This window comes from Callorhinchus milii, unplaced genomic scaffold, assembly GCF_018977255.1.
Source record: "Callorhinchus milii isolate IMCB2004 unplaced genomic scaffold, IMCB_Cmil_1.0 Scaffold4, whole genome shotgun sequence".
In the NCBI taxonomy this organism is placed as follows: Eukaryota; Metazoa; Chordata; class Chondrichthyes; order Chimaeriformes; family Callorhinchidae; genus Callorhinchus; species Callorhinchus milii.
This window is the reverse complement of record NW_024704745.1, coordinates 2,340,374-2,363,174: the sequence shown is the minus strand read 5'-3', so window position 1 is coordinate 2,363,174 and position 22,801 is coordinate 2,340,374. Positions and strand designations below refer to the sequence as shown.

At 48.4% G+C, this 22,801-nt stretch overlaps 1 protein-coding gene across 1 annotated transcript in view; it reads left to right on the top strand.

The window, feature by feature from the left end:
* LOC103189793 (neural cell adhesion molecule 2) overlaps nt 1-22,801 on the top strand; it is a 274,085-nt gene that overhangs the window by 179,986 nt on the left and 71,298 nt on the right. Inside the window, 1 exon segment of the mRNA XM_042334307.1 lies at nt 21,249-21,323. Coding sequence (XP_042190241.1) covers nt 21,249-21,323 — 75 coding nt within the window.

Genomic DNA, 22,801 nt, shown 5'->3' with positions numbered 1-22,801 from the left:
CCTGGGTTCAATTCCCGCGCAGGGAGAAACGTTGGACAATTTTCCTTACTCTACACACACACACACACGCCTTTGTTTACCTAACAGTAAGTAGGAACCCGATTGTTAGTCGATTGACGGATCGCTTCACTGAAGGTAAAAACATTTTTTTTATAGTATTAATAATAATTTGGTCACTGCCGCGTTTCGCCCCCAAAATATACAGTCAATTCACTTTAGGGTATATTCTTGTGAATCGCTGTGAGACATCCTCCCGACATGAAAGGCGCTGCAGCAAATGGAAGGATTATTATCGTGTTAATGTTACGAAAGCGCAGAAGTTTTTTTGGAACTATAATAGGAATTCGTCAGAGAGGGAGAGAGAGAGAGAGAGAGAGAGAGAGAAAGAAAAAGGGAGAGTTAATGTGAAGGGTTGCCACTTATGTGAAAGGGAGCGAGTTATTAGGATTAGGATTAGTCAAAGCAAAGGATGTGCAGCCAAGGTTGGAGGTGATGCATTTTTATGTGAATCGAGGGGCACTGTGCACTGTGTGATTGGGGATGGAAGGGAATTAATCAGAGCGAGGAGAAGAGAAGGTGATTGAGAGGTTGAGAGATCGTCTCCGAAACTCGAACCGCCATCTACACTGAGGCGATCCCAGCGCCTCTCCTCCTCGTCTCCCTGGCAACGCTGCTCGAGCAAACCCATCAATAAGCTCGGTTTATTCTGAATGACACCCGCGGAAAAGCGAATTGACCGCGCATTTTGTGGGCGAAACGCGGCAGCCGATTGCGCACAGCGTGGGGTCCCCACAAACAGTCGTGGATCGAGTGGAGTGTCCAAATTATTATTTTTATTTTGGTTGATGGAATTATTTATCCCCAGTAAAAGCCATCTGCCAATCGACTAACAATCGGGTTGGCTAACTTACTGCTGGGTAAACAGAGGCGTGCGTGGGTGCAGTAAGGAAACTTGCCCAACGTTTCGACCTGCCTCGGGAATCGAACCCGAGTCCTCTTGCTTGCGAGGCGAGTGAGCTACAGGACTCCACGTCCAAATAATAACGGGTTGCCTGGAAGGGTAGTTGAGGCCAGGACACTATAATAATAATCCTTGCATTTGATATAGCGCTTTTCATGTCAGGAGGACGTCCCAAAGCGCTTCACAGAAGACACTGTAAAGTGAATTGACTGTACATTTGTGGGCGAACGCGGCAGCCAATTGCGCACAGCAATGTCCCACAAACAGTCGTGGATTGAGAATGACCATTTTATTATTATTGCTCTGTTTTTTGGAGAGGATTATTATTGGGGCTGTGCGTGACTGGAGGGATGAGATCAGATGGGTCAAAAGCCTTAATCATCTGAACCTGCAGAACCATGTTGGGACTTAGCCTTGTGCTGAACACTGAAATGTAGTCCTGATGGGGGTGATGGGGACGGGGTGGGGGTAGGGGCAGGTGGGTACTTAACTGTTGGAGATGCCGACAGGTGCCCCCTGCCGTTCTGGCTGAAAATCCGCCCCCACCCCTTAATAATAATAATAATAATAATCACCCATCACCACCCCCATATGAAAATTAGTCATTCACTTCATGGGCTGTTTGTGTGCAAATTGTCCTCCGCCTACAAAGTACATTGTCACCGGAGCTCGCAGTGTATCCTGTAATTCGGTGCTGTTGTTAACTGCAGCGAGACATCTCGTCGATGTGTGATATCAATGCGAGGATTATTATTTTTATTGTTCCCTTGTTCCGCCTCCTCCCCAGAGGTGAAACGTTGGGCAAGTTTCCTTACTCCACACACACACGCCTCTGTTTACCCAGCAATAAATAGGAACCTGGTCATTAGTCGGTCGCCTTTCCGGGGGTAATAATCCCATCACAAAAAGAATAACAAGCAAAACGAATACAATAATAATTTGTTCGCTCAATCCGCGACTGTTTTGTAGGACACTGCTGTGCGCGATTGTCTGCCGAGTTTCGCCCACGAAATATGCCATCACTGCACCTTACAGTTTACCCTGTGCAGCGCTTTGAGACGTCGCGAAGACGCCAGGTCAAATGCAAGGATTAACGGTGTTGTTATTATGATCCCCTCTGTGCTCAGACTTGCTGAGACTGAGACTGGGACTTGAGACGCCTGCCCGGTGGAGGCGCGTGATGTAGTTTAGGAGCATCGATATTTATTTAGCCCCCGTGTCTTTTTTTTTAGTGTGTTTGGGAGCTGATCAGGAGCCTTGCAGCCAGACTCAAACCACACAGGACCAATCTCCGAGCTATTAATTCAGTAGCAGCTGCTGTGAGATTGGCTAGTACTGCCCAGTGTATTCACAATGACTTTTACGGCTTTTACTCTTCTCTCGCTCTCTCTCTCTCTCTCTCTCTCCCCCAGTCTCCACCTCTACCACTGACATTTCCCTCCACACCTGCCCTCCCCCCTCCCCGCCACAGGCTGTCTGTAAAAAGCAATCAAATATACCTGGCTCTCTCTGCAGCCAGCATCTGATAATGTTTTCCCTCCCGCTGATTTATAACCTTTGATCGCCCCAAAGATGATCTCTCGGCTCACAGACTCCAGCAATAATCCCGTGTTTACTAGGCTTGTCGGCCTCATGCTTTTCCCAGATGATAATAACAAGCCATCGAATTTGATGGTTTCCACGGATGTTCGACACTCGGCTGTCGTTTTCCACCCCCCTCCCCCCCACCACCCACCATCCCGTCTCCCCCCCCAAAAAAAACACAGCCCCTGAAACGTTGAAACATCTCAAACAATAATAATGATAATAATAATCCTTGCATGTGCCTTATCACGTTTTCGAGACGTCTCAAAGCGCTTCACAGGATACACTTTAAAGTGGATTGACTGTGCATTTTGTGGGCGAAACGCGGCAGCCAATTGCGCACAGCAGCGTCCCCACAAACAGCCGTGGATTGAATGACCAATTTATTATTGTTTTGAAGGGATTATTACCCCCGGATCCACCAATCGACTACCAAGCGGGTTCCTACTTACCGCTGGGTAATCAGAGGTGTGCGGAGTAAGGGAACTTACCCAATGTTTCGCCCCCTGCCCGGGAATCGAACACAGGTCCTCTCGCTTGCGAGGCCAGCGCTCTAACTACGCGGAGTGGCGCTACACAAATGCAAGTTGTTGTCGTGACTGCGTGTATTGCAGGGCGAACACGGCAGCCATTTTGCGCACAGCCACAAAGAAAACTCCCTTCTCGTTGCAAATAGCAGCCGCGGAATCTTTGACATCCGCCTCCTTGCATTTGATCCAGCGCCCCATCGCGTCTTCGAGACGTCTCAGAGCGCTTCACTGTGTTCCGTGGGGTGTTTCCGAGTCCCGACATGGGGTGGGGGGGTTGGGGTTTAAACGCACGACCTTCTGGCACGGAGGCGAGAGTGAGCGCGACCACTGAGCCAGGCCGACGCACAACAATTATTATAATTATCATAATAACAGGGCAACGCAGCTCAGAGGCAGGTAAGATGATTTCTTCGCGCCTCTAATCCTAAATGAGATGGACTGAAACCGCGATGGTTTACAGCGAGTCGAGGCTGAGAGCGGTAGACGGCAGAGCAGGTGAGGGCCTAAGATAAGGGTACCCGAGGCTTAATGATAGGGTCAGAAGTCAGCGCACAGCACAGCTGAGCGAGTTTATTGCTGGCGGGGGAAAACAGCGGGTGATTAACGCTGTGTTGTTTGAAGGATTCCTGCTCAGCGATTGGTATCAGCGATGGCGTGTCTACTAACAACAACAACAACGACAACATCAACTTGGATTTATATAGCGCCCTCCACGCCGGACGGCATCTCAGAGCGCTTCACAGTAACGGATCCCGAGGCCGAGTGAGGGGGAGGGGGTGGGAAGGTCACCAAAGGTGCGGTCGAAAAGAAAGGTCTTCAGCAGAGACCTGAAAATAGGAAGAGAGGGGGCGAGGGGAAGGGAGTGAGGAAGGGAGTTCCAGAGCCTCGGGGCGTAGTGGCTGAAGGCACGGCCGCCGAGGGTGGAGCGGAGGACTCGGGGGACAAGGTGGAGGCCAGACCCGGAGGAACGAAGGCAGTGGGTACTGTTTTGAGGAGAGAGGAGGTCAGAGAGGTCGGGGGGTGTAGAGGAGTGCAGGGACTTGAATACGAGGGTGAGGATCTTGAAGTCGATCCTCTCTGGGATAGGCAGTCAGTGCAGTCTGGCGAGGACTGGGGTGATCGGGAGCGGAGTTTGATGCGGGTGAGAATGTGGGCGGCAGAGTTTTGAATGATCTGGATTTTATGGATGGTTGTGGAGGGGAGACCGGCGAGGAGGGCGTTAGAGTAGTCCAGCCGAGAGGTGACAAAGGCGCGGACCAGGGTTTCAGCGGCTTTCAGAGCGAGGTATTGGCGGAGACGGGCGATGCGTCGGAGGTGGAAGAAGGCAGTGCTGGTGAGGGAGCGGATGTGGGGGAGGAAGGATAATTGGGGGTCGAACCTGACGTCTAGGTTATTAATATGCTGAGGCTTTCAGAGGTGTGCCCAGTAAATCACACTCCTTGCCGATGGATGTAAAACACGTTTGAACATGTGTAATAATTCCCTGTTGCAATGTCCGGTAAACTCCTTGATGTCAAGGAAAGTTAATAATAATAATAATCCTCGCACTTGATACAGCGCCTCATCACCTCTTCGAGACGTCTCAAAGCGCTTCACAGAATAGACTGTAAAGTGAACCGACTGTGTATTTTGTGGGCGAAACGCGGCAGCCAATTGCGCACAGCAGCGTCCCCCGCAAACCGTCGTTTATTGAGTGACCAAAAATATATAAATTGTTTTAAAGGGATTATTACCCCCAGAATCGATCCATAATAGTTGAGACTTACTGGAGGGAGGTCAATCTATTCCTTCTCTCTCTCTCTTTCTCTCTCTCTCTCTTTCGCTTGCTTCTTTCTCTCATCTTTCTCTCTGTCATTCCCCCCTCTCTCCTTCTACCTCTCTCTTTTGTTCTGTCTCTTATCCTCTTTCTCTCGCTCCTCTCCTCTCTCTCTCTCTCTCTCTCTGTTTATCTCTACATCTCTCTTTCTCTCAAACCAAACACTCCAGGATGTCTTGAACACAGGACTTCTAATATTCCTCGCGCTTGACATCAAGGTGGCATTTCAAAATTGCTTTGTACGCTATAAAGCGCAGTGGCTTTTTATATTGCCCCGTGTGTCAGCCCGGCTCAGCGGTAGCACTCTCACCCACTGAGTCAGAAGGTGATGGGTCAAGCCCCACATCAGGACATGGAAGCACAAAGTCTAAGCTGACGTTCCGAGGCAGCGCTGGGAGGTTGCTTCGCATTGTTGGAGGTGCCGTCCTTCGGATGAGACGTTAAACCGAGGTCCCCTCTCTGCCTGTTCGGGAGGAAGTCAAAGATCCCAGCGCCGCTATTGGGAAAAAAAGAAGAGTTTCTCTCTCCCCGGTGACCTGGCCGACAATTCCCCCCAAATAACATCGGTTAATTGTTAATCGTGGATGTTTGTGGGACGTCGCTGTGAGAGAAAAAGTGGAAGGAAGAGAGGGAGGGAGGGAGGGAGGGAGGGAGATAAAGGAAATAACCGCGAGGGAAACAGAGAGAGAGAGAGAAAGAGAGAGACGGAGAGACAGAAAAGCGGAAAGGAAAGAGAAACGGACAGAGAGAGGAAGAGAAAAAAAAGCGCGTGCGAGAGTCAGAGAGGACGGGAGAGAACTGGACAGAGCAGGTTTTCCAGATTTCCTGACGGCCACGAATTTTAAGACGCCCTTAAGCTTACCGCCATGTAAGACTTGAAGCCTCTGCGGGACACTAGGCTTTTTTCTGTCTTGTGCAGATATGCGCGGAGCGAGTCTGTGGCTCAGGACCCCCTGCCTTTGCGATTGTCTGGCAGTCGTCATTATCTGAACGTATGCACGGAAAGCTCCTAATACCTCACGGGTCTGTTATTAATACTTTTCATCGGCGTTCGAACAGATTTGATAAATGGAAGTAAGTCATTATTATCCGGCTGGCTTCTCTCTTACCCCCCCCCCCCACTCCCCCCCGTCTGGCTTCCGTGCCTTAGCCCGGAATCTTTGTGAGCTCTGTTACATCCTCCGCGGTTTAAGTCCTTCTCTTAAACAGTTCCTCGCGGATTAAAAGACGCCGCTTAAAAGACTGCACGCGGTTTTTGAGATAAGACACCGTGGTGGGTGCGGAGGGGGGGGGGGTGGGGGAGAGGGGGTATGGCGAGAGACCTGAGTTCAATCCCAGGCAGAGGGCGAAACCTTGGGCAAGTTTCCTTACTCCACACAGAGCCTAATACTAATCCCTCCAAAACCAAAAAAAAATAAGAAATTGGTCATTTTCAATCCACGACTGTTTGTGGGACATTGCTGTCGTTCGCCCACAAATGTACAGTCAATTCACTTTACAGTGTGTTCTGTGAAGCGCTTTGGGACGTCCTCCCGACGTGAAAAGCGCTATATCAAATGCAAGGATTATTATTATTATTATTATTATTATGGTAGTGCGTGGGGCGGGGTGGGGGTTGTGGAGTGGTTGGTGGTAGGGGAATTGAACACAGAGATCCCCCCTGTTACACGGCGGATCTTTCTGAAGCGGCAATAGCTGTGCGGAAGCCCGTTGTAATGGAATTTGCAGAAGATTAATCCCGGTGTTTGATCACCCCTCCTGTGTCTCGCAGGGCTTAGCGGATGATTGGTGGCTAAGCAATGATTGGTGCTTCCAGGCATCTGTGCGCAGCAAGGTCGAGTCCTGTAGCTCAGTGGTTAGAGTGCTCGCCTCGCAAGCGAGAGGACCTGGGTTCGATTCCCGGGCAGGGGGCGAAACCTTGGGCAGGTTTCACTACTACACACACACACACACACTGTTTATGTAGCAGTCAGTAGGAACCCGGTCGTTAGCCGATTGACCGATCGCATTTCCGGGGATAATGATCCCTTCAAAAATAATAATAATAAATTGGTGACTTCAATCCACGGCCGTTTGTGGCGACGCTGCTGTGCGCAATTGGCCGCCGCCTTTCGCCCACAAACTATACAGTCAATTCACTTTACAATATATCCTGTGAAGCGCTTTGAGATGTCTCGAAGACGTGTTAAGGCGCTATATCAAATGCAAGGATTATTATTATTATTATTCATCCTCTCACTCGTCTACAGATTCCTTCATAATCCTGGCACCTCCCTTCCTCCTCTGACCTGCGTATTCCCGTCGCCACCACCCGCTACCTCCGCTCAGCTGGCTCCGGCCTCCTGTTGTCCCTCGTTCCCTCCGCTCCGCCATCGGCGGCCGTGCCTTCAGTCACTACGCCCCGAAACTCCGGAACTCTCTCCCTTAAACCCCTACGCCTCGCTCCCTCCCTCCTTCCCCTTTTTCAGATCACATCTTAAGACCTTCCGCTTCAACCTTGCTTGCGGTCACCTCCCACCTCCCCTCTCCCCCGGCTCAACGTCAAGCTCCGTCACTGATGTATTTGCCCGCACAAGAAAACACGGTCACAACACTGGCCATCGACGACTTAAGATAGTTGTCAAAAGAACCGGAGGGGAGATGAGATGAGGAGAAATGTTTTCACGCAGCGAGTTGTTCGGATCTGGAACCCACTGCCTGAAAGGGTGGTGGAAGCTGATTCGATAACAACTTTCAAGAGAGAAGTAGATAGATATTTGGGGAGGATAAATTTGCAGGGCTACGGGGAAAGAGAGAGAAGGGGGGGGGGGGCGGGGAGTGGGATTATCTTGCACAGCTCTTTCAAAGAGCCCGCACGGGCACGGTGGGCCGAATGGCCTCCTTCTGCGCTGTATAATTCCATGATCCTGTGATTCTCTCGACTCCCTGTGAATAATTGTGAAAGGGTGACTTGTGATAGAGGCTGAATCTCGGATTATCTCGCGAAAGGTTAGGTTTCGCGACTGGTGGTGTTCTGTCAAAGCTAGTACCGCATCGTTTGTCTCACGGTCTTGAGCTTAATTAAGCGGAGAAGAATCGGTTTAAACCTGGACCCCCGTCTAATAATGTGACATCTCTCTGTGACAGAGAGAGAGAGAGAGAGAGACTCAGGCTTGTCCTCCCTCTCTCTCCCTTCTCCTCTCTCCCTCTCTCTCTCTGTGGATTCCTCCATTAGCCATAATTAGACCTGACGCGAATGCGTATGTGTATCGATTGGGTCCGATGTTTGGGTGAGTGCTGCTCCCGTTCTGTCCCGTCCTTCGGATGAGACGTTAAAGATCCCGCGACGCTATTCGAAAAGAGAAGGGAGTTTCTCTCTCCCTCTCTCTCCCTCTCTCTCTCTCTCTCTCTCCCCCCCGGAGTCCTGACCGACAATCCCTTCCCACCCGAATAAAATGGTCGCTGGCTCCTCGAATGTTTGTGGGAACGCTGCTGTGGGCAACTGTCTCGCCCGCAGAATACGCAATCAATTCACTTTACAGTACACCCTGTGAAGGGCTTTGCGACGTCTCAATGACGTGACAAGGAAGCTATATCAAACTCAAGGATTATTATGATTAGTATTGTCGTGGTGGTAATTACTGTAAAGTGCAGTGACTGTTTAATTGGCAGGTGAACGCAGCTAGCCAATTTCCGCACAGCAACATCCCACGTACGAGCGTGAGGTGAATGACTAAATTTATCTTGTGGTGGTGGGGTGGGGGGGGTGTGGCGGGGTTTGGGGGGGCTGCAGAGCTGTTGGCCGGGACACCAGGAGAAACTTCCTTCTCTTGGATGGTAATCTCTCAAATTCAGGCAGGATAGGCAGACGGGAACTCAGCTTAACATCCCATCCAAAGGATGGCGCTCCTTGCCTCACCCAGTGCGCCAGATCAAGTTGACCGTACGCTCCCAACACGGTTTACACAGCGCATCGATGCGCTTGACAATGCCGGACTCTCATAGAAACACAGAAATGTAGATACAGGAAGAGGCCATTCAGCCCCTCGAGCCTGTTCCGCCATTCTGTTAGATCATGGCTGATCTGTACCTCAAGTCCAGTTACCTGCCCTTGCCCCGTATCCCCTGATGCCCTGACCTCACCAATATCCATCCACCTCAGTCTTGAAGATGTGAATGGATCCCGCCATAATCCACAGCCTTTTGGGGGAGAGAGATCCAGATTCCCACTGCCCTTTGGGTGAAAAACTGCCTCCTGATTTCATTCCTAAATGGCCTGGCTCTAATTTTAAGATGGTGCCCCCCCGCCCCCCCACCGCGCCCCCCACTCCTTTGCTCTGGATTCCCTCCCCACCCCACCACCACCCACCCCACCACCACCCACTAAAGGAAATAATTTCTCGGTGTCTATTCTATCGAATCCCCTTTATTATTTTAAAAGCCACAATCAGATCACTCCTCAACCAACCTTCTAAACGCAAGTGGAATAGAGGCCAAAGTTTACGTAGCCTCTCCTCGTAATTTAACCATTTAAAAACTGCTATCTTTCTGGTGAATCCACGCTGCACATCCTCCAGGACCAATATATCCTTCACAAGGTGTGGGGTCAAAGCCGAGGGTGTGTGTTTGGTGGGGGGGGGGAGGAAGGGAAAGATGACCGAAAGCGCGGTCAAAGACGTTTGATTCTGAGACGTGCCTTATAAGAGCTGTAATTCCTACCCTCGCCCCCCACCTTGGTATGTGGCTCAAGGTGCAACAACCAACCCACAAGCAAGAGAAGTATTTCCTCCTGACTTTATTGGAAAGTATTGATCTGTGAGACTTGATAGATTGCCGAGCGTGGCTTTCCAGGGGTCTGGAAAAGGAGGACACCACATCACATCGGAGCATTTAATCACCAGGGACCAACACAACAGCTCCCAAAAACCCCCTCCAACTAATTCTTCACATCTGTCAGCCAAGGGCTGAAATCAATAAAGTTCACCCACAAATATACAGTCAGTTCACTTTACAGTGTGTTCTGTGAAGCGCTTTGGGACGTCCTCCTGACGTGAAAAGCGCTATATCAAATGCAAGGATTATTATTATTATTATTATTAAAGTCACCGCTCATTCAGGCCAACATATCCACCTGAAGGACGTTACGCACCAATTTGGGTTTCCATTGAATCATAATCCTTGCATTTTTTTTGATACAGCGCCTTATCACGTCTTCGAGACATCTCACAGCGCTTCACAGGATACACTGTATACTCTAAAGTGAATTGACTGTATATTTTCTGGGCAAAACGCGGCAGCCAATTGCGCACAGCAGCGTCCCACAAACAGTCGTGGATTGAAGTGACCAATTTATTATTATTATTTTTTTTTGAAGGAACTATTATCCCCGGAAAAGCGATCCACCAAGCGATTGACAACCGGGTTCGTACTTTACTGCAGAGGCGTGTGTGCGTGGAGTCAGGAAATTTACCCAATGTTTCGCCCCCTGCCCGGGAATCGAACCCGGGTCCTCTCGCTCGCGAGGCGAGCGCTCTAACCACTGAGCTACAGGACTCCATATTAGTTCAGTAAGATTACCTGGAGGCTGTAAGTGTAGCCTGACAGCTCAACTCAGCACCTTTGTGAAAAGGAAACACTAAAAAGGGACTTTTTTTAAATTAAGATACCAATGCGCTACTTAGGAACAGAAAAGATTATTATTGACAAAACGATTGTCTGATGAATCCGCCAGTCGATGTACATTTGTTCAGGTTGTTGGTGTGAAATGCGTTGCCTGAAAGGGGGGGGTGAAACAGATTCAATAGCAGTGTATCCTGTGAAGCGCTTTGAGACGTCTCGAAGACACGATTAGGCGCCGTATCAAATGCAAGGATTATTATAATTATAATAATAATAACTTTCAAAGGGGAATTGGTACTTGAAGAAGAAAAATTTGCAAAGATAGGGTAAAAGAGTGCGGGACTGATTGGGCAGCTCTTTCGAAGAGCTTGCACAGGCACGATGGGTCGAATGGCCTCCTTCTGCGCTGTGTAATATTCTGTGATTCTATGATGTGTGGCTGAGTCTTTGTCCTCGCTCGGTTTCTGGTTTACTTTACATTTGAGGCACGCATTGACTAAGTTCACGGGTGTTTTGCTGTGACAAACTGCAATCCTCGTTTGACTGCAAAATACACTGCACTTGACAGCAAATCCTGAGAAACGCTTAAGACGTCCTCCCTACTCGACGAGAGCTGCTCCGAATGCAAGGAATATGATTATCGCTAATTATTATTATTATGATCTTCTAATCCCATTCCCCTGCTCCCACTCCCCATCGTGCCTGTGCCGGTGCTCGCTCCCCCACTGGAGCTCTCTAATCTATACCCCATTCCCCTGCACTTTACACACCGTGTTGCCAACATCCACTTGAAGAGCCAGGAAGGGCTTAAGCCGACCACGTGCGTGCCTGTTGAGGCGGGTGTCCAAGCTCTCGCCACAGAACTGCAGAAAAGAAGAGAGCGTTCTCCCATTGCCCTGGCCAGCGACCCTCTGGATAAATGTTTTGTTCACCCCGCGGCTATTTTCGGGCCCCTCGCTGAAGCAAACAGCCGGGCGCAAGCATAGTCCCCGGCACGTGAAGTGCTTTGAGGCGTACAAAGGTGATTGAGCGCGATGGAGATGCAGGCTCCTGTTTTCTCTACGTACTGATACGTTTGCCTCTCACGGACACTCGGCTTGGAAACCTGGCAAGCCTTCCAACGTGTGGAGGTCAAGTGCCTGACTCGCTGAGAATCTGCCTCCGTAATCGAGCGCGCTCCTTCCTGCAAGCCAGCTATCGGCAGGCTTTTTATTGGCACACAAACACCGCACCACCTCCCTAATCGTCGGAGTCAGATACACACCGCAATGTGGAGTCCTGTAGCTCAGTGGTTAGAGCGCTCGCCTCCCAAGAAAGAAGGTCCTGTGGGGGGCATTCGATTCCCGGGCAGGGCGAAACGTTGGGCAAGTTTCCTTACTCCACACATAACGCCAATTTATTATTATTATTATTATTTTGATGCACTCGTGGGTGGAGATTATTGATTCAATCGGATTTCACACGATTTGTACAGTTTTGCCCGCGACTGATACAACTTATGTGAGTTTGACCGTATGACTAACGCAAAGTCCGAAATACATTTCGATGCAAAATTTTCGAAGCCGATTTTCCGTAATTCTTAAAAGGAAACCCTCTTCCAAATGAAGGCCGAACGTTAGGAACTCGCGCACAATTAAATGGTAAAAGACTGGAATGGTCGACTTGGAGGCCTCTTTAAGTTGATTTAAAAACTTCTAAAAGAAATTGTATCCCGTATAGTGACAATAGTGACAGTACACTTCGCAGACAATTTGTGCACAGCCTAGTCTTCCAAACAGCCATAAAGTGACTGACCAATTATTTTACCTGGGGGGGGGGGATTGTTGACCAGGACACTGGGAGAGAGAGACCCTCCTATTTTCCAGGAGTGTGTCAGAATATTTAGTGTCAACGCGTTCAGATAGATGGCGTCGAAAGGACGGCACTTTGGGCAATATCTAGTCTGTGATCTCACGTCGCTGCATGAGAAGTGAACCCACAACCTTCTGACCCAGAGAGAGTGCTACGAGTGAGCCAGGCTGACACCGATTACTATGTCAACAACAACACAACTTGCACTTATACAGCGCCCTCCACACAGGGCAGCACCTCAGAGCGCTTAACTAGTGGCGGAGCCTGACTCCGAGTGGGGGGGGGGGAAACTACTCGATACACCAGTGTTGTGGATTGACAATCATTACACGGTGTCAGAAGATAAATTGAACTCGGATTGGAACAGACTATGGGATTGAACGCAGACGATAAAGAGACAAAATGAGTTTGGGAGCAGTAGAAATGGATGCCATTCCAAGTTAATGTGCAAATTGAAGTTAGTAGGCAATTTAAGACCCAATTGCAATGGTTTAGAACCAATGCAAGAATCCGGGGGAAGGAGCCAGCGTGTGGATTGTTTGTGGATGAAGTATTGGATTCTTGTGAGTTGAGAGTCAAAGAATTACTTAACACACCAGTGTGGCTGATTGACAATCATTATAGATTACAAGAACAAGCAAAGGAGCAATCGCAAAACAGGCTTACATCAATAGTTAGGCCACAGTTGGATTTGTTGTGTCCAATTCTGGACACCCGCAGAGAGAGGACAGAGGAGACGTGGAGTCCTGTAGCTCAGTGGTTAGAGCGCTCGCCTCACAAGTGAAAGGGCCTGGGTTCGATCCCTGAGCAGGGTGAAATGTTGGGCAAGTTTCCTTACTCCACACACCTCTGTTTACCTAGCAGCAAGTAGGAACCTGGTTGTTAGTTGATTGGTGGATCGCTTTTCTAGGGGTTTATAACCCCCCCTTTTAAAAAAATGTGGTCACTCAATCCAAGACTGTTTGTGTGCACTGCTGTGCGCAATTGGCTGCCACGTTTTGCCTACGAAATACACTTTACAGTGTGTTCTGAGAAGCGCTTTGAGACATCTCGAAGACGTGATAAGGCACTAGATCAAATGCAAGGATTATTACTAATCGGATGATGATAATAATCTTTTCATGGGATATAGCGTCTTTCACATCAAAGCGCTTTGCAAGTCATACTGTAAAGGGTAGTGACTACATTTTGTAGGTGAAGTCAGTAGCTAATTTTTGCGGACAGCAATGTCCCACAAACAGCCATCAATGAACCATTCTGTGGGGGAGGGGGAGTGCAATTGGTCAGGACTTGGGGAAAAATTTGCTTCTCTTCTCAAATAGTGCCACAGGATCTTTAACGTTCACCCGAATAGGCAAACGGGACCTCAGTCTAACGTCTCATCCGAAAGACAATACCTCCGGAGCGAGGCGAGGAGGGAGGGAAGGTGGAAAAAAAGTATGTGTTTTATTGCTTCATGCAAAGGAGGGCACCACTATATAGGCGGTGCTCCCACAGCACTGTATGGATTGTCAGCCTTTGCCTTGACATCAGGGATGAAAGGCTTTACTTAAGAAGAATAATAATAATAATCCTTGCATTTGATATAGCGCCTTATCGTGTCTTCTCGACGTCTCATGAATTGACTGTACAGTTTTGTGGGCGAATCGCGGCAGCCAATTGCACACAGCAGTGTCCCGCAGACAGTCGTGGAATAAGTGACAATTTCTTTTTTTTGAAGGAATTATTACTCTCGGAAAAGGATTCCACCAATTGACTAACAACCAGGTTCCCACTTACTGCTAGGCAGACAGAGGCGAGTGTGTAGCGTAAGGAAACTTGCCCAACGTTTCATCCGGTTGGGAATCGAGCCCAGGTTTCTCGCTTACGAGGCAAGTGCTCTAACCGCTGAGCTACAGGACTCTCTTAAGAGAGATGAGAGAGAAACAGGAGTGGTTATTACTAGAACAGGGGAGGGAGGTTGAGAGCTAATCTGGTAAATTATTAAGGAAGCCTCGAAAAGATAAATTGCGAGAAACTACTAGTTGGTAAACTGGTGTAAACATCAAAACACAGAGAAGTCAGGAGATTTTTTTTACCCACAGAGGATACTAAAGAATTCAAATGAATTAAACCCCAATAAACTGTTTATTAGTTGCGTCTGAAGACCTTCCTGTTCGACCGTGCCTACGGTCACCTTCGATCTCCCCTGGGATCGGTGTTGTGCTCTGGGACGCTACCCTGCTTGAGGGGCGCTGTGTAAATGCAAGTTGTTGTTGTTGTCGAGTGTTGTTGCTATTTAACGTGGTTAAAAGAAAAATCTAGATCAAGGGAGGAAAGGGCACAGACTGGAGCTAATCATAATCTTTACATTTGGTATGACGCCTTATCACATCTTCGAGATAATAATAATAATCCTTGCATTTGATATAGCGCTTTTCACGTCGGGAGGACGTCCCAAAGCGCTTCACAGAACACACTGTAAAGTGAATTGACTGTATATTTGTGGGCGAAGGCGGCAGCCAATTGCGCACAGCAATGTCCCACAGACAGTTGTAGATTGAAAATGACCAATTTATTATTGTTTTTGGTTTTGGAGGGATTATTATTAGGCTCTGTGTGGAGTAAGGAAACTTGCCCAAGGTTTCGCCCTCTGCCTGGAATTGAACTCAGGTCTCTCACTTGCAAAGCGAGTGCTCTAACCACTGAGCTACAGGACTCAAAGCGCTTCACACGATATGCTGTAAAGTGAATTGACTGAGTATTTTGTGGGCAAAACACGGCAGCCAATTGCTCACAGCAGCGTCCCCACAAACAGAGGAGGATTGAGTGACCAATTTTTTTTTAAGGAATTATTATACCCCGAAAAGCAATCCGCCAATCACATAACCAGGTTCCTACTTACTGCTAAGTAAACAGAAGCATGTGGAGTAAGGAAACGTTGCCCTGCTGGGAATTGAGCCCAGATCCTCTCGCTTGTGAGGCGAGTGCTCCAACCACTGAGCTCCAGAACTCCACAAACTACTTAGCGAGTAGTGCAATGTGCAGGAATGGGCAAGCCAGAGAGGCGGCGCGGGTAGAATATCTCTTAAAATCGTTGAAAAATTGAGTCGCGATTTGTGGAAAGAATGATTGAAGGCCTGTGAGAGGAAGAGCGAGATGGGATTAGTGCCTTTTTACTTTCGTTTTACATTGGGACCACCCAAAGGTATCGCATTGGCCAATTTCCAGGCCTTTCCATTCCCGGGTCTCAAATGTGTTATTCCTCAAAATTGGACAGGGATGTCTTGTTTCATATGGCAATCCATCAGTGTCCCTTTCATCCAGGCTTCACTAATCTGTTCACTTCCAGCACCAGCCTGCCATTTTTTGGAGACAGATTGGTTTTTTCAAGGTCCTTTTCTTGAACAAAGCCGCTAAATTCCACCCAGTCTTAGCCGGCAAGACAACACCTTGTATTTACACAGGTCCACTCATGCAAGGTAGCGTCCCATGGCACTTGACAGTGACAGAGCATGACTCCGAGCCAGGAAATAGTGGGGAGGTGACGGTAGGAACAGTCGAACAGGAAGGTCCTCAGGGGCGACCTGAAAATGGGGAAGGAAGGAAAGGGGCAAGAAGGAGGGATAGAGGGAGAGTGCTCCAGAGTTTCGAGACCATTTTGTCTTCAATTCTATGACAGCCCAGCATTGTGGAAAGCTCTTAAGTCCATTTTTTCCTCCATTACAAATTAAATCCAGTTTCCTCCCCCCCAAAAAGAAATCCACAATTATGCGTTGTTTTAAATTTGAACACAGAACGTTTTTTGCGTGCTAAAACTGGGAGCAAAGCATTCGGCCTCCGAAATTGTAGGCTGATGATTTTAAGATGTGTAATAATAATCCTTGCATTTGATTTGATCCAGGGCCTTATCGCATCTTCGAGACATCTCAAAGCGCTTCGCTGGATACACTGTAAAGTGAATTGACTGTATATTTTGTGGGCACCAGATCTTAAATGGGATAGAGAAAGTAAACCTGGGACAACTGTGTCAGTGTAGCTCAGTTGGTATCACCCTCACCTCCGAATCAGAAGGTTGTGGGTTCAAGCTCCATGTCAGGATTTTGAGCTCTAGTGCTGCTGTTGTGCTGTATTGCTGAGGAGACGTTAAAACCGAGGTCCCTTCTGTCTGTTCAAGTAGACTTCAGAGATCCCGTTCCACTATTTGAAAAGAGAAGGGGGTTTCTCCCGGTGTTCTGGTCAGCAATCCCCACCCGGATAAAATTGTTTGCTTCATTGCTATTCGTGGGTCAATGCCGTGTGCAAATTATCTGCCGTGTTTGCCGACAAAATAAAAAGTTTATGGTAAATAATTCCTGTGATGGGTTTTGAGACATCGTGAAAGGTACTATAATACCAAATGTGAGGATTATTATTCTAAGAAGAAAGAGGCAAATACATTGCAATACCAAATTACATTTGCATAGCGCCTTTCACGTCGGGAGGATGTCCCAAGGCGCTGGACAGTCAGGGATTCGGACCTGAGCTGGGCGGGGGCCTGGGCTAATGTTGGGATCAGGGAGGGTGGAGGGCAAGGAGGGTAGGAGGGTGGCCGAAGGCACAGTCGATGAGGAGGGTCTTGAGACGTGCCTTGAAGGAGGCAAGGGAGGGAATGAGGTGGAGAGACTATGGGATGGAGTTCCAAAGTGTGGGGGCAGAGAGACTAAAGGCTCGACCGCCAATGGTTGGATGGGCCGGGCGAGGGACGTGGAACAGGCCGTAGCCAGGATAGTACATGAGCCATCCCCCAGTAGCGAATGTAATAATAATAATAATCCTTGTATTTCATATACCACCTTATCATGACTTTGAGACGTCTCAAAGCGCTTCACAGAATATACTGTAAAGTGGAGTGACTGTGTATTTAGTGGGTGAAACGCAGCAGCCAATTGCGCACAGAGTGTCCCACAAACAGTCGTGGATTGAGTGACCACAAAATGAGCAAAGAGAACCAGCAGTATGAGCAGGGAACTGAGCGAGGTGGAACGGAGTGAGAATTCTGTTAAGGAATTTGTTGAGAGTGGGAATTCTTCAGCAAGAGAGATACCAGAGATCAAGAGAGAATTCTTTCATTCACAAGACGAGTGGGAAATCTTTCTTGAGGTGAAGGCAAGCTTATAGGTAAGCAGGCAAAAAAAGTCAATTAGCAGTTAATCATAGGCTAGGTGCTTGGGGAATAATAAATTTGGTGACCAGTCAAAACTGGGAGCTTTTGTTCGAATCCTATATAAAGAAGACTTGCGAGAGCCTCACTTGGGCCACAAGCCCAGCAGTTGGAGGAGGGAACAGAGTGAGGAGAAACACTCTGCTCAGGGTTCCTGAGCTCGAGGAGAGGCTGGTGTCACTGCATAGCTTACGGGAGGCTGAAGAGTTCACGGATGGAACGTTTCAGGAGGTGATCACCCCACAGCCACAGAGAGTTCAGAAAGAGAGTGAGTGGGTGACCCGGCATGGTAGGAAGAGGGGTTGGGCAGCATAGAAATTCCCTCAGAGTGTGGCACTCACAAATTGGTTCTCTGCAATGAATACTGGTCAGGATGATGACTCCTCTGGGAGAGGAGTCAAAAGCAAATGGATGCACAGGAGGGACAGAGAAGGGTGTCTTTGCAATTGTCATTGGGGACACAAATGGTGAAAGGAGTAGACAGAGGTTTCTGCAACCAAAAACTTGACTCTTGCATGGTATGTTGCCTCTCTGGTGCCAGGGTTGAAGACATCATGGAACAGGTGCAAAACATCAGGGGGAAGGGGAACATCCAGAAGTCGTGATCCATTGTTGGGATTCATGATGAAGGGAAAAGAAGGGCTGAGATCCTACAGGGAGAGTGCAGAAGCTAGGGAAAAAACTAAAGAGTAGGACCTTAAAGGTGGTGATCTCTGGATTACTCCCAGTGCCTCGTGTAAGTGAGTATCAAAACAGTGGAATCAAACACATGAACGCATTGCTGGAGAAATGGTGCAGAAAGGAGGGCTTCAGGTTCGGTTCAGTTATTTGGAACCAGTTCTGGGGCAGTTGGGACCTGTACAAGGTGGATGGGTTACACCTGAAACAGGGCTGGGATAAACGTCCTTACAAGGGAGGTTAACTGTGCTGTGAGGAAAGGTTTAAACTAACTTTGGGTGGGGAAGGAAATCAGGATATAGCATCAGGGAGGAGAAACAAGTTACATAGAGGGCTGGGAGAGACGAAATGGCAACGTAATAAGGAGTAATCCAGAAAGAGGAGGGATTAGAAAGAGGAGAAATGCAGACTAAGTCGGTCTTGGAGTGCACGTGCGTAAGTGTGACAAATAATATTGGTGAGCTGCGGCTCAAGTTGACATGTGGGGTTATCTCGTGGCAATAATGGAGACCTGGCAGGAATGGGAGCTGAATATTCCCGGCTACAATGTATTCGGGAGGGATAGGGTCAGGAAAAAAGGAGCCGGGAGGGTGGCAATATTGATTAGAGACACGGTTACAGCCCTGGAAAGGTCCTTTCCAGGAGGGTCCGAAAACAGAATCTCTTTGGTTAGAGTTAAGGAGCAGAAATGGAGCTGTTACTCTGTTAGGTGTAAACTATAGACCATCAAATAGTGGGAAGGAGATAGACGAGCAAATCTGCAGCAGATTTCGAAAAGATGTAGAGTAGTGATAATGGGGGACTTCAGTCATGAAACATAGACTGACAAAATAAGAGTGTAAAGGACAAGGAGGGGGAAGGATTCCTGAAATGGGCGCAGGATAATTTCTGGATCATTATGTTTCCAGCCCAACGAGGAAGGAAGCAGTGCTGGGGAATGAAATGGGGGCAAGTGGAGCAGGTTTCAGTGGGAGAGACAGAAAGCAGAGAGTGGTGGTGAACGGTTGTTTTTCTGACTGGAGGGAAGTGTGTAGTGGTGTCCCTCAGGGGTCAGTATTAGGACCACTGCTATTTTTGATCGATATGAATGACCTGGACTTAGCTATAGGGAGTATAATTTCCAAGTTTGCAGATGATACTAAGCTGGAAATGTAGTAAACCGTGAGGAGGATAGTCACAGACTGCAAATGGCCATAGACGGACTGGTAACACGGGCAGACACGTGGCAGATAAAGTTTAATGTGGAGAAATGCTAAGTGATGCATTTTGAGAGGAAGAGTAAGGAGAGGCAATATAAGCTGATGGTACAATCTTAAAGGGGGTGAAGGAGCAGAGAGACCTGGGGTTCATATAAGTAAATCTTTGAAGCTGGCAGGACAGGCAGATAAAGCTGTCAAAAAAAAGCCTATGGGATACTAAGCTTTATAAGTAGGGGAAGAGAATACAAAAGTAGGAGGTTATGATGAACCTTTATATAAAACACTGTTTAGGCCTCAGCTAGAGACTGTGTTCAGTTCTGGGCACCACACTTCAGGAAGGATGAAGGCATTGGAGAGGGTTTTTTTTTAGATAGCGAGTTGTTTGGATCTGGAATGCATTGCCTGAAAGGGTGGTGGAAGCCGATTTGATAACATCTTTTAAGAGAGTAGATAATTATATATGGGGAGGACAAGTTTGCAGGGCTATGGGGAGAGCGTGGGGGAGAGGGATTGATTTGGGTAGCTCTTTTCAAAGAGCCGCGCAGACACGATGGGCCGAATGGCCTCCTTCTGTTCTCTATGATTCTATGAAAATCTATTTAATCCAAAACTCCACCGCCCGCATACTCAACCGGACTAAAGTCCGTACCCCCATCACACCAGTTACCCCCAGGTTCCACTGGCTCCCTATCACCGAACAGATCCTTCCCCATCTTCAGGTCGCGTCTGAAGACCTTCCTATTCGACCGTGCCTACGGTCACCCACCCTCCGGCTTGGTGTCGTGCTTGGTGTCAGCTTGGTGTCAAGCGATCTGGGATGCTACCTCACTTTTTTTTTAAACCCATGACGATGATGAAACAGTGATGTGTATCCAAGTCCGTTCGTTGTGTGACTTGGAGAGGATATCTCAGTGAAACTTGGCACTTAAACTTGTACAAATGACCGCAGAACCTGAGCCCATAAGCAGGCTTCGAAAAGGAATTGGATAAGTACTTGGAAGAAAAATAACATTAAAAGGTACGGACAAAAGAGCAGAGAATTGACATCAGTGGCGTGAAGTCGCCCACATTAAACCTAATTGGAAAAGAGCAGAGGAATGGGGTTAGAGTAGAGAGCTCCAGTGGGGGAGTGAGCACCAGGACAGACACCATGGGGAGAGAGAGAGAGCAGGGGAATGGGGTTAGAGTAGAGAGATCCAGTGGGGGGAGCGAGCCCCAGCACAGACACTATGGGGAGAGAGAGAGAGAGAGCAGGGAATGGGGTTAGAGTAGAGAGCTCCAGTGGGGGAGCGAGCACCAGGACAGACACCATGGGGGAAGAGAGAGGGAGCAGGGAATGGGGTTAGAGTAGAGAGCTCCAGTGGGGGGAGAGCCCCAGCACAGACGTGGGCTAAATTGACTGCATTTCGATCCTACCTGGGTCCGAAGCAGCCGTGCGGAATCACTTTGTGATCGTCACCGTTTGATTGTTCTATTATTCAAGCATTCAGTCTGGTAACCGCACTACACACGTGTAATCACCTGGACTCTGGCCACCTCAGCAGCTCTATCTATCGCAGAGCAAGAGCGAGATCTCCAAGGATTGGTTGGTGGTGGGGTTGGTGGGGGAGGCTGTCTGGAGAGGAAAAGACAAGCTCGTTCTTCATATCTCAGCTTCTCCAGTGAGCGTTTAAGTCAGAATATTGACTTTCGGTTTCTGTCCGTATGAATCTAATTTGGTGGGATCAATAGGAGAGAATGCGAACATTCAATCAGGATTCCATTAAGCTTTGAGATACTCAAACTCTTTTGTCCTTTTTTTTCCTCTCTCTCTCTCTCTCTCTCTCTCTTCGCTCTCTCACCCTCACAGCCGTGCTGCAAGTGACCATTTCTCTGGGCAAAGTGGAGCTGAGTGTCGGCGAATCCAAATTCTTCACTTGTACAGGTAGGTTTCGAACGCACTCGCTCAGGCGTCCGCAATTCCCGACTTATTTCACAGAGGTTTCTGCTAGAAAATAATATCTGGGGATGGATACAGTGTATAGTTTGGGACAGGCCACGTCAGATCGACCACCAGGATGGTGGAAGGCTCAACGAGATGGACCTCGGCCTTCTTTCGCAGAGCTCTTGCGTTTCCACGACACGTTTCAATGCAGATGTACGTTGGTCTCGCGCCGTTCGCGCCGGGGAACAGGTTTAGAAGCACTTTGCGGGATTTACCGTAAAGCACAGTGACTGCGCCATTTGTAGGCAGACGCGAGGGCTTAATTTGCCCTCAGCAATGTGCCACAAAGGGATAATAATAGTAATAATAATCCTCGCACAGCACCTTAACACACCTTCGAGACGTCTCAAAGCGCTTCACAGAAGCGGGCAAAACGCGGCAGCCAATTGCGCACAGCGACGTCCCCACAAACAGCCGTGGATTGAGTGACCAATTTTATCTGGGGGAAATGCTGGCAGAGACCCCGGGAGAAACCTCCCTTTCTCCTTTTGAATGATGCCAAGGGGTCTTTAACATCTATCTGAACAGCCAACCTTGGTTTAACGTCTCGTCCAAAGGACGGCACCTCCGACAATGTAGTGCGTTCCCAGCACTGCGATGGAGAGTCAGCTTTTGAGTTCCTGTCCGAACGTGGGGTATGAACCCACAACCTTTTGACTCAGAGGCGAGAGCACAACCCACTGAGGCAGGGTGACGTCCCAAAAGATTTTCAAAGGAAATTAGACCAATGTTTGGGTGGCAAGCATATAAAAGGTGTGCGTGTGTGAGGCAAGAAAGGGCAGGGGTTTGAAAGATGGCTCTTACAGAAACCCAGCAGTGCCACAAAGGGCCCAATGGCCTCCTTCTGTGCTGTAATAAACAACAACAACAACAACTTGCATTTATGTGGCGACCTTCATGCCGGACGGTTAACAGTGGCGGAGCCCGATGCCGATCCAGGGGGCAGGTGATCAACAAAAAAAAAAAAATTTGGTCACTTGCTCCACGACTGTTTGTGGGAGGGACGCTGATGTGCGCAGTTGGCTGCTGCGTTTCGCCCTCAAAATATACTTTACAGTATGTCCTGGTAAAGCGCTTTGAGACGTCTCGAAGACATGATAAGATGCTATATCAAATGCAAGGATTATTATGATGTTAGTATATTTTCCTCTTTGTGCAATTTCTTCTTTCCCTCTGTGTCTGTCTCTGTGTCTCTGTCTGTCTGTCTGTCTGTCTCTCTCTGTCTGTCTGTCTCTCTTTCTCTCTGTCACTCTCTTTTCTCTATCTACGCACAGTCCAGCAGTCAGGCTCAGCTGTGCCTTTTCGCCTATCTGATCTTTATTTATATCAGTTGTTGCTCGCTCCTGCTCATCTGCCCGCTATTTGAGATTTTAATGAGTCGCTTCAAAGTGCAGTTCCCCACTGAGCCCTCTCTGTTT